Genomic DNA, 14,732 nt, shown 5'->3' on the forward strand with positions numbered 1-14,732 from the left:
TAATAATAATAATTTTCCTTCTTCCACTGTCCTACTATCCCTGATTTCTTTATTTTTACTGCCAGATTTCTCAAAGGAATAGTCCCCACTCTTGGGCTTCGTTTGGTCATTTTCTACTTCTTTTTAAGCCAGTGCAATGCATCTTTATGCATATGAGATGCCTACTCATTTATCAAAGTATAGAAGTGCAAAGTTGTGAAATGAATAGATCCTAGTTAATGTAATTTACTTCGAAGTTAGAGTGTCTTGATTTGAATCTCAGTTCTGCTGCTGCTTAATGCTACTTGATCATGCCACATAAGCTTTCTTCTTTAGATGGCATATCATTATTCACCTACGAGGCTTTATGATTTTTGAATGAAATAATGTCTATGTACTTGTTTAGTCTATTTGTTAAATTTTGAGCTGGTGTGGAAGTGTGTATTTAAGCAAACCTATAACTCACCTAGATTCATAAAAATTTTGCCTTACTGAGTCCAAGACTTTCCATTACTAAATGAGAGATGTAAAATTCATGATTTCTAAGATCCTTATCAGTTCTGAATCTGAGTTTATGCTCTTTTTAATTTTTTAAAGGAGTAATTGAGGCTTCTGAAATTGTCCAGTCTCTTCAGACATTAGGTCTAACTATTTCTGAACAACAAGCAGAGTTGATTCTTCAAAGGTAAGCTCTTTCTCTTACTGACAATTGTGGGGGGTTCCTTGATGTTAATTTTATGTTTTTTTATTATTTTTAAGATTTTAATATCTTATATTAGAGATCTTCATTTTAAGTATAGCTTAAAACTCCCTACATCTTACCATTCCTCATGTACATTCAATATCTTACTTTGTCTTCCTTTTAATTTTGTATGAACACGTGTAAAGCGTAGGAGTGGAGGGTGTGCCTGGCTGGCTCAGTTCGAGAAGCGTGAAACTGAAGTCTCACACACCCGTATCCTACCTTCTGACCCCTCTTCCAAATTTTACGTAGTGTTTCTCCCACTCTACTTGCTTTTTGACTTACGGATCTCTGGCCCCTTTGTTTACACTGGTTCCTCAATATCTTGATCCGTTTCCTTCCACTTTTTCACTCCTCCTTTCTCCCATCCCCAAACCATCCTACCAGTTGCCTTCTTTGCCCCAACATTTGGGCTATTAAACATTTCTAGAGAAAAATGAGACTGTATAGATTAGTACTCCTAAAATGCACAGCCTTTATTCTCTACTAAACATTCAGGCTAAAGCTTTGTGTGTCTGTGTTCCTGGCCACCCTTGTCTTCCATTCCCCACAGTGATTCTAAATGTTTACCGTGCTATTCCCACCTGCCACTCTGTCCATTCTCTGTGGCTTCAAAGAGCAAGTTCAACTAGGCATGGATGAAATCTGATGACTCTGCTTTCACCATGTTTCTTTCAGTTCTTTTAATTCTCTAAAAGTCTTTTCCAACTTTGGAGCCTTTCACTTGTAATTCTCACTGCTTAAGGGACTAAATGCCTCCCGTATGTTTGACTTCAGTCTTCAAGTCAGAGAGATCTACCCTGTCTAAATCAGTCCCCTCCACCCTACAGCAGTTTTATTTATTTGTGCAACTTATGAAGTTGCTGGTTCATCGCTCTTACAGGTTGTAATCATAAGCTCATTTGTATAGCTTAGTGTTTAGAAATACAGTTTCTGAAGTTAGAAGGCCTGGGTTGAAATACTATATTCTGTTTTACTTACCACGCCTGTGACCTAGGACAAAATACTTAGTCTCTCTCTGTCTATAAGATGGAGACAATAGAAAGTATATAGGATTGTTTTAAGGATTAAATGAACTTACTTGGGAAGTGCTTAGAACAATGCCTAGCAAATGCTCTATGAATATTAGCTATTACTTGCTACTGTTCAGTGTCTGTTTTTCCTGCTACACTGTAAGCTTTGAGGGCACAGACCACTTCCATCTTGTTAAGTGTTCTACACTCAGCACCTTGCAATAGTGGGCCCTCAGAAAATATTGAAGAATGTGTTAAAGAATGAGTAGAAGTCATCCTAGTGAAAAAGAGTAGGGGGAAGGACATTCTAGGTAGAGGGAGAGACCTGTGCAGACATGGAAGCGTGTGAACACCACACTCAGGAAATGGGTCAGGCAGTGCTTTTCAGAATCCTCTCCAGACCACTGGTGGTCTTTCTTTTAGCTAGTGGTCTATGAGCTGTTGGAGTGGCCCATTGGAAACAGCCATGAATATAATAATAATGAACAATTTCTGGGATTTAAGAAAAAGAACCGCTGAATTAGTAGACAATAATAGTGAGACCAGAGAGAATAATTTGTCTTAAACTGTTCTAAGATCCTTATTCTTAGAAGAGGGAGATCAAATAGTATCTTTAGATTTTGTTATATGTATCTAGCAAAAATTCAAGGTAAACCTTGAAAGTATAGGAAGAAACTAGTTTCAGGCAATTCAACAAAGAAAGGAGGAAAACAATTCAAAGAAAAAAATGAGACAGAAAACAAATGATAAGACGGGAGAAATAAGTTCACATACAACAAAACCCTGTCAAAATGTACCCTGAAAAAATGTTAGGTCCTGTTTTCTTTTCACTTCCATTCCCAAATGGGGCAGGTTAAATAAAGTTATCTTTTTGGGAGGTGTAGCATGGGAGAAGAGTAGGTTAGAAGGTTATTGCCTCTGATAGGTCAGGATTTTCTCAGTTTAGTGTACAATATGGTGGGGACAAATAATTTCAATATTTTTGTAGTATTGTGACAGAATACACTCATTGAAAAATATTAATGTCACAGTGGCATGAAACTATATTTTTATGCTCTCTACTTATAGTGGATTTTTAATGTATATCAAACTAAAAATTAACATAAGATTTGTTTGAACAGAAAGATTGTCAGATGAAAGAAAAAGTAAAACAAAATCCTGCAAACTAAGTGCAAGCTGCTGTAGCTAATTAATATCAGATAAAATTATAAGGTAAAAAACATTAGTGGGAAATAAACTGTCACCACATTTAAAATTCACAAAGACATACAATTTTAAGCTGGTTGATAGAATTCCAGGGATAAATTGACAAATCCTTCATAGTAGTGAGAAGTTTTCACATAGATCTCCCTGTACTTGTTAGATCAAGCATAGAAAAAAAATTTAGTCAAGATGGAAGAGAAATAAATAAGCTTGATTTAATGGGTGTGCAATAGAACCTTGCACCAAAAAATTAGAAAGAAAAATTTTTTTCTCAGGTACATATGGAGCATGTATAAAAATTGATTTTATAGTAGTCCATAAAACCAGGCTCAATACATTTCAAGGAATTGATATCACAAAGACCATCTTCTTTGACCACATATAGGTATTTAGAAGTTAATAGCAGAAATAAGTTCTAAAAATATCATTGGTTTTGGAAATGGTATATACTTCTCAATTTTTGGGTCAAAGAGGAAATCATAGTAGACATTCAAGGATACTTCGACTTGAAAGAATATCACATATGAAAACTTGTGAGGTATAGCTAAGGTGGTACTTAGAGGGAACTTTATAGCCTTAAAGCTTGTATTAGAGAATTATCAAGGGGTGCGTGGGCTGCCAGGCCAGACCCGTGAGGAGACCAAGATAATCTACAACCTGGATGGGCGGGAGATGTGGTACCTAGCAGAGCTGCCCCTGCTCTCCGAGAGCATCACCTTGGCGGACTTGAAGGGCATTCTGCAGCGAACCAGCTCTATGTTCTTCTTCAAGGCTATGGACCACAGATTTGGAGTGGTGAAGGAGGAGCTGTTGAACAACAGTGCCTGGCTGAGGTTGGTGTCCGCTGATGGCTTGCACCCAGAGCTAGCTCCCTTCTGTGCTGACAACCCACTGTAACTGCCACTGCCCATGGAGCGCATGGGACTCTGGGGACTCCCGGCCCTGTCTTTCCACTCTGTGCTGTTGGGGGCAGCCAGGAAAACCTGGACAGGGACACAGAGACAGACTCTCTGGTGTCTGCTCAGCATAAGTGGCCATGAAGGAGGGATGGCCCAGAGCACACAACCCAGGTAAACAGAACTGCAAAGGTGGAGCAGCGGCAAGAGCCAGGGGGTTGGAATAGCCCATCCACCTTATGAACAGTGACGTGGAGATGACCACCTTCTTCCATTCGGATGAGGATGACTGCACCTGCAGGTTCAGCAGCTCCACAGAGCAGGGCAGTGCCTCATACCGAATGAGAAGACCAGCATTAGTGGTGGCAGCAGGAGGTTTTGCAGTTTGAGTGGTCCTGATCCTTCAGCAGATCAGGAGTCCTTCATGGATTCCACAATGTCTCTCAACATCATCACAGTCACTCTCCTGGAAAAGTAGTTTTCTGGGCATCTTCACTATGGGCCAAGGCAACAAGCATGGTGATGGAGGCATCTACATTGGCTCTGTCATGAAGGCTGGGGCTCTGGCTGCTGATAAACACGTCATGCCAGGAGATACGCTGTTACAGGCAAGCTGGATGAACTTTGAGAACATGAATAATGACAATGCGGTCCGTGTTCTTCTGGAGACTGGGCACAGACCGGGCCCATCACCCTGACTGTAGCCAAGGTGGTAGGACCCAGGTCCATGTGGCTGCTTCACAATGCCCAGGGGCAAGCCCATGCAACCCACTGACCCTGCAGCCTGAGTTTCCCACACTGCAGCCATGACCAACACCTTTCCTACGTATGGTATGAGCTCCTCCCTGAGCACCATCACCTCCACTGGCTCTTCCATCACCAGCTCCAAACCCGACACAGAGCGTCTGGACCACTTACACCTGTCCATCCACAGTGACATGGCTGCCATCATCAAAGCCATGGCCTCCCCAGAATCTGGGCTGGAGGTCTTAGCCACGTGTGGCTCCAGATTACCATCCTCAGTGCTTTCATTGGCTTGGATGTGGGGGACTGTACCACAGTGTGGAAGGCTTCACTGACTGGTAGGAGACCAGCAAGTATGCCAGCAGCCTGCTGAAAGTGACTTCATCCGCCACACTGTCAACAAGGTCAACTTCTCTGGGCAGTGCTACTACATCTTTGGCAGCCTTTGTGGCAACATGGTCAGCGTGTCCCTCCATGATTACAATGGCTTCAGCAGAGCCTCTGACTAGGACATGCCGGGCCCCTTTGCCACATCTGGGGGCTGCTCCTGGATCCATGGATTCCCTTACCAGTACCTGCTGCCCTTGCATCCCTACAACCTGCACCCGGGCTTCCCAGAGCTGGGGTACAGCTATGGTGGGGGCAGTGCTAGCAGTCAGTATAGTGAAGACAGCTGGAACAGTGGCTCCAACCATAGTGGCAGCGACTGGTGGAAGGAGAAGGACCTGAAATTGGGTGGCAACAGCAGCGAGTGGGACCACACAATCCACAGTAGCCTGCGGGGCTGTGGGAGCCAGCGCCCGGTCAGCATAGCTGCCACAGCCAGCACTCAATGACCAGCAGCCTGTGCAGCCACCGCACACATCTGAGCTACGGCCCCCTATGGCATTCCTTCTTTCTATACAGTTCCCCCATGCTGATGATGCCTCCACTACCTATGGCCCTGGGGCCCCCAGGAACCCTCCAGGCAAAGACCTGGCCTCCATGTCCACCAAACTGACCACTAGCACACAGTCCTTCCGCATGGCCATGGGATACCCTAGTAAGTTCTTTGTAGATGTGATGTGAACTGGGCCCCTCCCCCGCGTCCATCCCACTCCTACCCCAGGGCCAGCCGTGTCCCTGTCTTCATCCTTCCATCTTTTTTACTTTGTCTGGTACCTGAAAGGGAAATAAACAAATAAATTCAAAAGAAAAGAATGAAGGCTGAAAATTAGTGTGCTAATTTAAAGGAAGAAACCAGAATATTCTCAAAGAAGGTAGGAAGGAGGAGATAATTAAGGAAGCAGTGGAAACAGAATGTAGAGATATAGTAATAGGATGAACAAAACCAAACATTGGTTATTGGAAAAGACAAACTTCTGGAGAGATTGATAAAAAAAAAAGAGAAATGAGATATAAATAAATAATGTTTGATTGTAAGTAGACATGTCAGAAATTTTTCAAAGATAATAAAATATCATGGATAATTTTATGCTAATAAGTTTGAAAACATGAAATAGAAGAATTTGCAGACACATGTAATTTACCAAAACTAAATCAAGAAGAAATAGCCAACAGTGCCTAAGCAAACACATTACACCAGTAATTAAAAATTTTCCCATAAAGAAAACTTTAGCCCTAGATGATTCTCATAAACTATCAAAGAACAGATCTACAAATATATGTAGAATGTACAAGAACAGCATTTGACCCATTCTGTGAGGCCATTATAATTTTAACAGCAAAGGCTGACAACTAATGAAAGAAGGAAATTATAGGCCAGCATCATTTATGATATAAATATAAATATTTTAGAGAAAATATTAGTGATCTGCTAGCTGTATAGAAAAAAAAATTAGCTGTACATAGAAAGCATAATGTACCACAATCAATACTTTTAAAAGAGCAACTTAAAATTTCTTTTAAGTTCAAAAGATATTAGTGTCTAGATTTTTCTTTTTTTTTAAATATAATTTATTGTCAAATCGGTTTCCATACAGCACCCAGTGCTCAGCCCAACGAGTGCCCTCCTCACTGCCCATCACCCCCTTCCGCCTCTCCCCCACCCTCCATCAACCCTCAGTTTGTTCTCTGTACTTAAGAGTCTCTTATAGTTTGCCTCCCTCCCTCTCTGTTTGTAGCTCTTTTTTTTTCCCCTTCCCCTCCGCCATGGTCTTCTGTTAAGTTTCTCAAGATCCACATATGAGTGAAAACATGATACCTGTCTTTCTCTGACTGGCTTATTTCACTTAGCATAATACTCTCCAGTTCCATCCATGTTGCTGCAAATGGCAAGATTTCATTCTTTCTCATTGCCAAGTAGTATTCCATTATATATATAAATTACATCATCTTTATCCACTCATCAGTTGATGGACATTTAGGCTCTTTCCATAATTTGGCTATTGTTGAAAGTGCTGCTATAAACATTGGGGTACATGTGCCCCTATGCATCAGCACTCCTGTATGTATCCCTTGGGTAAATTCCTAGCAGTGCTATTGCTGGGTCATAGGGTAGTTCTATTTTTAATTTTTTAGGAACCTCCACACTATTTTCCAGGGTGGCTGCACCAGTTTGCATTCCCACCAACAGTGCAAGAGGGTTCCTGTTTCTCTACATCCTTGCCAGCCTCTGTTGTTTCCTGAGTTGTTCATTTTAGCCACTCTGACCGGCATGAGGTGGTATCTTGGTGTGGTGTTGATTTGTATTTCCCTGATGATGCATGACGTTGAGCATCATTTCATGTGCCTGTTGATCATCTGGATGTCTTCTTTGCACAAGTGTCTGTTCATATCTTCTGCCCATTTCTTCACTGGATTATTTGTTTCTCGGGTGTGAAGTTTGGTGAGTTCTTTATAGATTTTGGATACTAGTCCTTTATCCGATATGTCATTTGCAAATGTCTTTTCCCATTCCGTCAGTTGCCTTTTAGTTTTGTTGATTGTTTCCTTTGCAGTGCAGAAACTTTTTATCTTAATGAGGTCCCAATAGTTCATTTTTGCTTTTAATTCCCTTGCCTTTGGAGATGTGTCAAGTAAGAAATTGCTGTGGCTGAGGTCAAAGAGGTTTTTTCCTGCTTTCTCCTCTAGGGTTTTGATGGTTTCCTGTCTCACATTCAGGTCCTTTATCCATTTTGAGTTTATTTTTGTGTATGGTGTAAGAAAGTGGTCTAGTTTCATTCTTCTGCATGTTGCTGTCCAGTTCTCCCAGCACTATTTGTTAAAGAGACTGTCTTTCCTGCTTTGTCAAAGATTAGTTGGCCATACATTTGCGGGTCCAATTTTGGGTTCTCTATTCTATTCCATTGGTCTATGTGTCTGGTTTTGTGCCAGTACCATACTGTCTTGATGATTACAGCTTTGTAATAGAGGCTAAAGTCTGGGATTGTGATGCTTCCCGCTTTTGTTTTCTTCTTCAATATTACTTTGGCTATTCGGGGTCTTTTGTGGTTCCATACAAATTTAGGATTGTTTGTTCTAGCTTTGAGAAGAATGGCAGTTGTATTGAATGTGTATATTGCTTTGGGTAGTATGGACATTTTAACAATATTTATTCTTCCAGTCTATGAGCATGGAATGTTTTTCCATTTCTTTGTGTCTTCTTCAATTTCCTTCATAAGCTTTGTATAGTTTTCAGCATACAGATCTTTTACATCTTTGGTTAGGTTTATTCCTAGGTATTTTATGGTTCTTGGTGCAATTGTAAATGGGATCAGTTTCTTTATTTCTCTTTCTGTTGCTTCATTATTGGTGTATAAAAATGCAACTGATTTCGGTACATTGATTTTGTACCCTGTGACTTTGCTGAATTCATGTATCAGTTCTAGGAGACTTTTGGTGGAGTCTGTCGGGTTTTCCACGTAGAGTATCATGTCGTCTGTGAAAAGTGAAAGTTTGACTTCTTTGCCAATTTTGATGCCTTTTATTTCATTTTGTTGTCTGATTGTGGATGCTAGGACTTCCAACACTATGTTAAATAACAGTGGTGAGGGTGGACATCCGTGTCCTGTTCCTGATCTCAGGGGGAGAGCTCTCAGTTTTTCCCCATTTAGGATGATATTAGCTTTGGGCTTTTCTTAGAATACTTGATACAGAAAAGCTGTACCTTTTTCCAAATTGATAATGATTCAGTGCCATTGAAACTTGTCAAGAACCTTGTCAAGCTGAGCATCAAATTTATACCAAAGAGCAAAGGCCCAGGAATAACCAAGACACTCCTGAAGAGCTGTGAGAAGCAGGGACCTGCTCTGCCAGATACTGATTGTTATTAAGCTATAGTTAAGACAGTGGTGGTGGTACACAGATAGCCAAGGTGGTACGTGGAACATAATATCCCAGAATCAGACCCATCCATATTTAGGATTTGTCACACAGAAGACAGGAAAAGGGAAAGGAGAGACTATGTAGTATGTGAGGCTAATGCATCTGGTTGTCCGTGCAGACACATGTGAAACTGGATACCTACCTGACGCCAGACACAAAAATCAACCTAAATGTCAAAGTTAACTGGGAATACTTATAGAGGAAGAAAAGGAAATGTCTTTATCTCATGTAAGGAAGGATTTATTTAAAAAAAAAAAGACACAAAAGGCAGTAGTGCAAATAAAAAGATTGATAAATTCAGCTATATTAAAATTAAGAGCATCTTTTCACAGATACCATAAACAAAGTGAACAAAGAGAAGGTATCTGCTAATTTATAACTTGAAGTATAAGAATCAACTATATAAAGAACTGTACATATAAAAGAAAAAGGCACTTAATGTAGTAGGAAAATGGGCAAAAGACAAACAGGCATTTCAAGTAAAAGGAAACCTGAATAGCAAATGAATATGGTAAGGGATGGTTGACATCATTAGTGATTTGAAGAGAAATGCGATTTAAACCACAATGAGACTATTTTATTTAAGTTTATCAGTGTTCTGTGGCTTTAAGCTCCAGAATTTGGAATTCATGTATTCATTCAGTAAATATTCTCTCTGCTAGGCTGTTCTAGACACTTGGGTCATATCAGTGAACAAAATCAACGAAAATCTTTGCCTTGTGGAAGATACTTATGAAGGCTGTGTGGGAGGTGGAGGGGTAGGGTCAGATGATAAATAATTGCATTAAAATGGAAAATAGTGGCTATAAGTATTGCAGCCCACAACAATGTTATAAACATTAGTAGTAACTAGGACTCTCATGCACATGTGGAATGTTAATACCCATGTGCTGAGACAAATGGAAGTTTAAGTGTAATTTCACACATGGAAGTCAAAATTAGAAATTGGCACTAGAAAACATGATAATAAATGCCTGAAAATTACTTTTTATTTGACCGCCATCTTTATGTATCATTTTCACACAAATTATAGAATAAATATAAAGTTTGGAGGAGACACTCAAACTTTTCTTCAGAGACATTCATTAATTCAACAAATAAATGAGCACCTTCTTTGTACCAGCCTCTTTAGGTCTTGAGTATAGATAGTGAACAAAACAATCAAAATCCTGGCAGGCAACAGAGTAGATCTTAGGAAAAAGCTGGTTAAATGACACACTATGAAGACACTTGTAAAACAAGCAAAAAGTTAATGACAAATATCTAAGACTACAGTATATTAATGTTACATGTTGAAGATGAGGTACCCAGATTTCTTAAGATTCAAAAGCCCCAATCAGCAAGTTAGATTTTTTTTTTATAAATACTGCTCATTTTCTTAGCTTTGAGGAAGTTAGAGAAGGAAATTGATAGAATATTTTGCGTATATTCCCAAATCACATCCAAATATTTTAACAGAGAGTTAAGAAATATCTTTCTGGGGCACCTGGGTGGCTCAGTTAGTTAAGCTTTGGACTTTAGCTCAGGTCATCATGATCGCACAGTTCGTAAATTCAAGTCCTGCATCGGGCTCTCTGCTGTCCATGCAGAGCCCATTTTGGATCCTCTGTCTCCCTGTCTGCCCCTCCTCTACTTGTCCTCTCTCTCTCTCTCTCTCTCTCTCAAAAATAAACACTTTAAACAAAAAAAGGAATATCTTCCTGGTCCAGTGCAAGAAAAAAAGATAGATCATAAATCTATTCATTTCCCTCCCAATATTTAATCTTCAAGCTTTAGTGTTTGATAGCTCACTGATTAGAGTTTGACACAGTGCCGAAAGTAGTCTTCAGTGAGAGCTCTCTAACTTTGGGACCCTTCTTTATCTAAATGATTAAAACTATCTAACAGAACATCAAAAACTTGCTGCCATTTCCAACAATCTATTATTGTGAACTGGAATTTTTTAATAAGAATACTGAGTTTGAAAAGAAACTATCATTCTGCAAAATGGCCAATAATGTTTTACTTATAAATTTTATTTTGTTTTTTAATTTGCTTCTTTTTATTTTCAGTATTGATACTGATGGGACAATGACAATAGACTGGAATGAATGGAGGGACTATTTCTTATTTAATCCTGTTACAGACATTGAGGAAATTATCCGTTTCTGGAAACATTCTACTGTAAGTATGCTATGTGCATTACATTATACTTCTTTGTGAGCCACTCAGGCATCCCTGAAGTTCACATTATTGTTAAATCTGCTCCCGAAAACAATGGGAGCTCTCTGAAGGAATTTTAATTTTTCTAGTGGGTTTGTCTGCTATGCTTATTCATGGATTTCAGTAAATTTTATACATAATAAATAAAGCCTAGGGTTCACATTGCTGCTGGTAGCAATGCCTAAACTTAAATAGAACATTATAAAATGATTGATGATTAATGCCTCATTTCTATGAATATAGAAAATATATTAGTAGTTCAGTTGCCTAGATAAATTTTCTACTTATGTGAAGTTATATTTACATAATCAGACTCTTACTGTATCTTTGGAGATAGTTGATAACAGGTGAGGCTATAGTCATGTATTCATTTTATTGATAGTAAAATTAAGAAAGAGAGGGTTACTACTATAGTGTAGCCTCTTATCCCTACACTCCTACCTATAAAATCTTTTACACCAGAAGCACTTAGCTAATAAAGTTGTAGAAATACTATCATTATAGAACTCAATTTATCTCAAGCTATATTTTTAATCTATGGTGATGTGAGTAGGATGAAGGATTATTTTTAAACAGTATTTCCCTGTTAGCTAAATTTTATAAAGAATTTGTTGCATGTTTTAAATGACAAGTCTATAAAAATATTTATAGACAGTCTGTATAGCAGATGAGTTTTGAAGTGTTCACATATATAGCTTTAATTTTTATTTACAGGTCTATAGCATATATCATGGTATAAAGAATAATGTGGCTAGAATTTTGAGATAAAGGGAATATCTTTGAAGAATTGACAAACTAATTTCTTTCTGTAGCTAAAAAGGATTCACAACACTTGACAAAAGGCTGATCTTTCATTCTAACTTAGACCAAGAAGAGAAAAGTTGTTCTGAATCATTAAGAAAGAAAGCTGTAGTTTTTGGTTTTGTAAATTTGTAATTACTGTTAACTTTCATTTCCTGTGAAGTGATACTGTACTTCATTTAGTGTGGATAGTCTATTTATAATTATCTATATGCTCAAATTAGTTCAGTGTACTTTTTTTTTGAATAAAAAAGTTCTAAATATTTTTATTCTCTTCTAGTAATCTACTGTACTAAAATATTTACTTGAAAATTTTTGCAGCTTTTGCATTTGTTTTTCTTTTTTAAGTTAAATCCTGAAGTTAGTTAACATATAGTATAATAATAATTTCAGGAATAGAATTTAGTGATTCGTCACTGACATGTAACACTCAGTGCCCATCCTGACAAGTGCCCTCCTTAATGCCCATCACTCATTTAGCCCATCCACCACCCAACATCCTGCAAGCAACCCTCAGTTTGTTCTCTGTATTTAAGAGTCTCTTATGGTTTGTCTCCCACTCTGTTTTTATCTTATTTTTGCTTCCTTTCCCCTATGTTCATCTGTTTTGTTTTTTAAATTCCACATATGTGTGAAATAATATATTTGTCTTATTCTGACTAATTTCGCTTAGCATAATACCCTCTGGTTCCATCCACATTGTTGAAAATGGCAACATTTCATTCTTTTTGATCACTGAGTAATATTCCATTGTAGATATATACCACATCTTCTTTATCCCTTCATCAGTCGATGGACATTTGGGTTCTTTCCATACTTTGGCTATTGTCGATAGTGCTGCTATAAACATTGGGACACACGTGTCCCTTCAAATCAGCACTCCTGTATCTTTTGGATGAATACCTAGTAGTGCAATTGCTGGGTCATAGGGTAGTTCTATTTTTAATTTTTTGATAAAGCTCCTTACTGTTTTGCAGAGTGGCTGTACCAGTTTGTATTCTCACCAGCAGTGCAAAAGAGATCCTCTTTCTCCACATCCTCGCCAACATCTGTCATTGCCTGAGTTATTAATTTTAGCCATTCTGACCGGTATCAGGTATCTCATTGTGGTTTTGACTTGTATTTCCCTAATGATGATTGATGTTGAGCATCTTTTCATGTGTCTGTTAGTTATCTGGATGTCTTCTTTGGAAAAGTGTCTATTCGTGTCTTTTGCCCATTTCTTCACTGGATTCTTTGTATTTTGGGTGTTGAGTTTGATAAGTTCTTTATAGATTTTGGATACCAATCCTTTATCTTATATGTCATTTGCAAATATCTTCTCCTATTCTGTTGGTTGTTTTTAGTTTTGCTAATAGTTTCTTTCGCTGTGCTGAAACTTTTTATTTTGATGAGGTGCCAATAGTTCATTTTTGCTTTTCTTTCCTTTGCCTTCAGAGACATGTTGAATAAGAAGTTGCTGAATCTGAGGTCAAAGAAGTTTTTGCCTGCTTTTTCTTCTAGGATTTTGATGGCTTCCTGTCTTAACGTTTAGGTCTTTCATCCATTTTGAGTTTATTTTTGTGTATGGTGTAAGAAAGTGGTCCAGGTTCATTCTTCTGCATCTTGCTGTCCAGTTTTCCCAACACCATTTGCTAAAGAGACTGTCTTTATTCCATTGGATATTCTTTCCTGCTTTGTCAAAGATTAGTTGGCCATACATTTGTGGGTCTATTTCTGGGTTCTCTGTTCTGTTCCATTGATTTGTGTTTCTGTTTTTGTGCCAGTACCGTACTGTCTTGATGATTACAGCCTTGTAATACATCTTGAAGTCTGGCATTTTGATGCCTTCAGGTTTGCGTTTCTTTTTCAACATTACTTTGGCTATTCGGGGTCTTTTCTGGTTCCATACATATTTTAGGATTGTTTGTTCTAGCTCTGTGAAGAATGCTGGTGTTATTTTGATTTGAATATGTAGATTGCTTTGGGTAATGTCAACATTTTAACAATATTTGTTCTTCCAATCCAGGAGCATGGAAAATTTTCCATTTTTTTGTTTCTTCTTCAGTTTCTTTCATAAGCTTTGTATAGTTTTCAGTGTATATATATTTCACCTCTTTGGTTAGGTTTATTCCTAGGTATTTTATGGTTTTGGTGCAATTGTAAAAGGGATCAATTCCTTGATTTCTTTTTCTGTGCTTCATTATTGGTGTATAGAAACGCAACCAATTTCTGTGCTTTGATTTTGTACCCTGAGACTTTGCTGAATTCATGTATCAGTTCTAGCAAATTTTTTGGTGGAGTCTTTTGGGTTTTCCACATAGAGTATCATGTCATCTGCAAAGAGCGAAAGTTTGACTTCCTCCTTGCCAATTTAGATGCCTTTTATTTCTTTGTGTTGTCTGATTGCTAAGGCTAGGACTTTCAACACTACGTTGAATAACAGTGGTGAGAGTGAACATCCTTGTCGTGTTCCTGGCCTTAAGGGGAAAGCTCTCGGTTTTTCCCCATTGAGGATGATATTAGCGGTGAGTCTTTCATATATGGCTTTTATGATCTTGTGGTATGTTCCTTCTATCCTACTTTTTTGAGTTTTTTTTTTTTTTTTTTTTTTTTTTTTTTTACCAAGAAAGGATGCTGTATTTTGTCAAATGCTTTTTCAGCATCTATTGAGAGGATCATGTGGTTCTTGTCCTTTCTTTTATTAATATGATTTGCAGATATTGAACCAGCCCTGCAGCCCAGGGGTAAATCCCACTTGATCGTGGTGAATAATTCTTTTAATGTATTGTTGGATCTGTTTGGCTAGTAGTATCTTGTTGAGGATTTTTGCATCCATGTTCATCAGGGAAATTGGTTTGTAGTTCT

General features: G+C 38.3%; 1 protein-coding gene and 1 pseudogene across 2 annotated transcripts in view; both read left to right on the top strand.

Moving 5' to 3' along the window:
• The window catches only part of LOC124515297 (calcium-binding mitochondrial carrier protein SCaMC-1), a 52,655-nt gene that overhangs the window by 13,979 nt on the left and 23,944 nt on the right, over positions 1-14,732 (top strand). For both annotated transcript variants that reach the window (XM_047084068.1, XM_047084070.1), the window contains exons 3-4: positions 577-664; positions 10,934-11,045. In XM_047084068.1, coding sequence (XP_046940024.1) covers positions 577-664; positions 10,934-11,045 — 200 coding nt within the window. The remainder of the gene's footprint in view (positions 1-576; positions 665-10,933; positions 11,046-14,732) is intronic.
• Positions 3,877-6,336, top strand: LOC124515299 (segment polarity protein dishevelled homolog DVL-3-like; annotated as a pseudogene).

This window comes from Lynx rufus, unplaced genomic scaffold (genome assembly GCF_022079265.1).
Source record: "Lynx rufus isolate CCGP_SWC_20201006 ecotype Redwood Valley unplaced genomic scaffold, mLynRuf1.p SCAF_2, whole genome shotgun sequence".
In the NCBI taxonomy this organism is placed as follows: domain Eukaryota; kingdom Metazoa; phylum Chordata; class Mammalia; order Carnivora; family Felidae; genus Lynx; species Lynx rufus.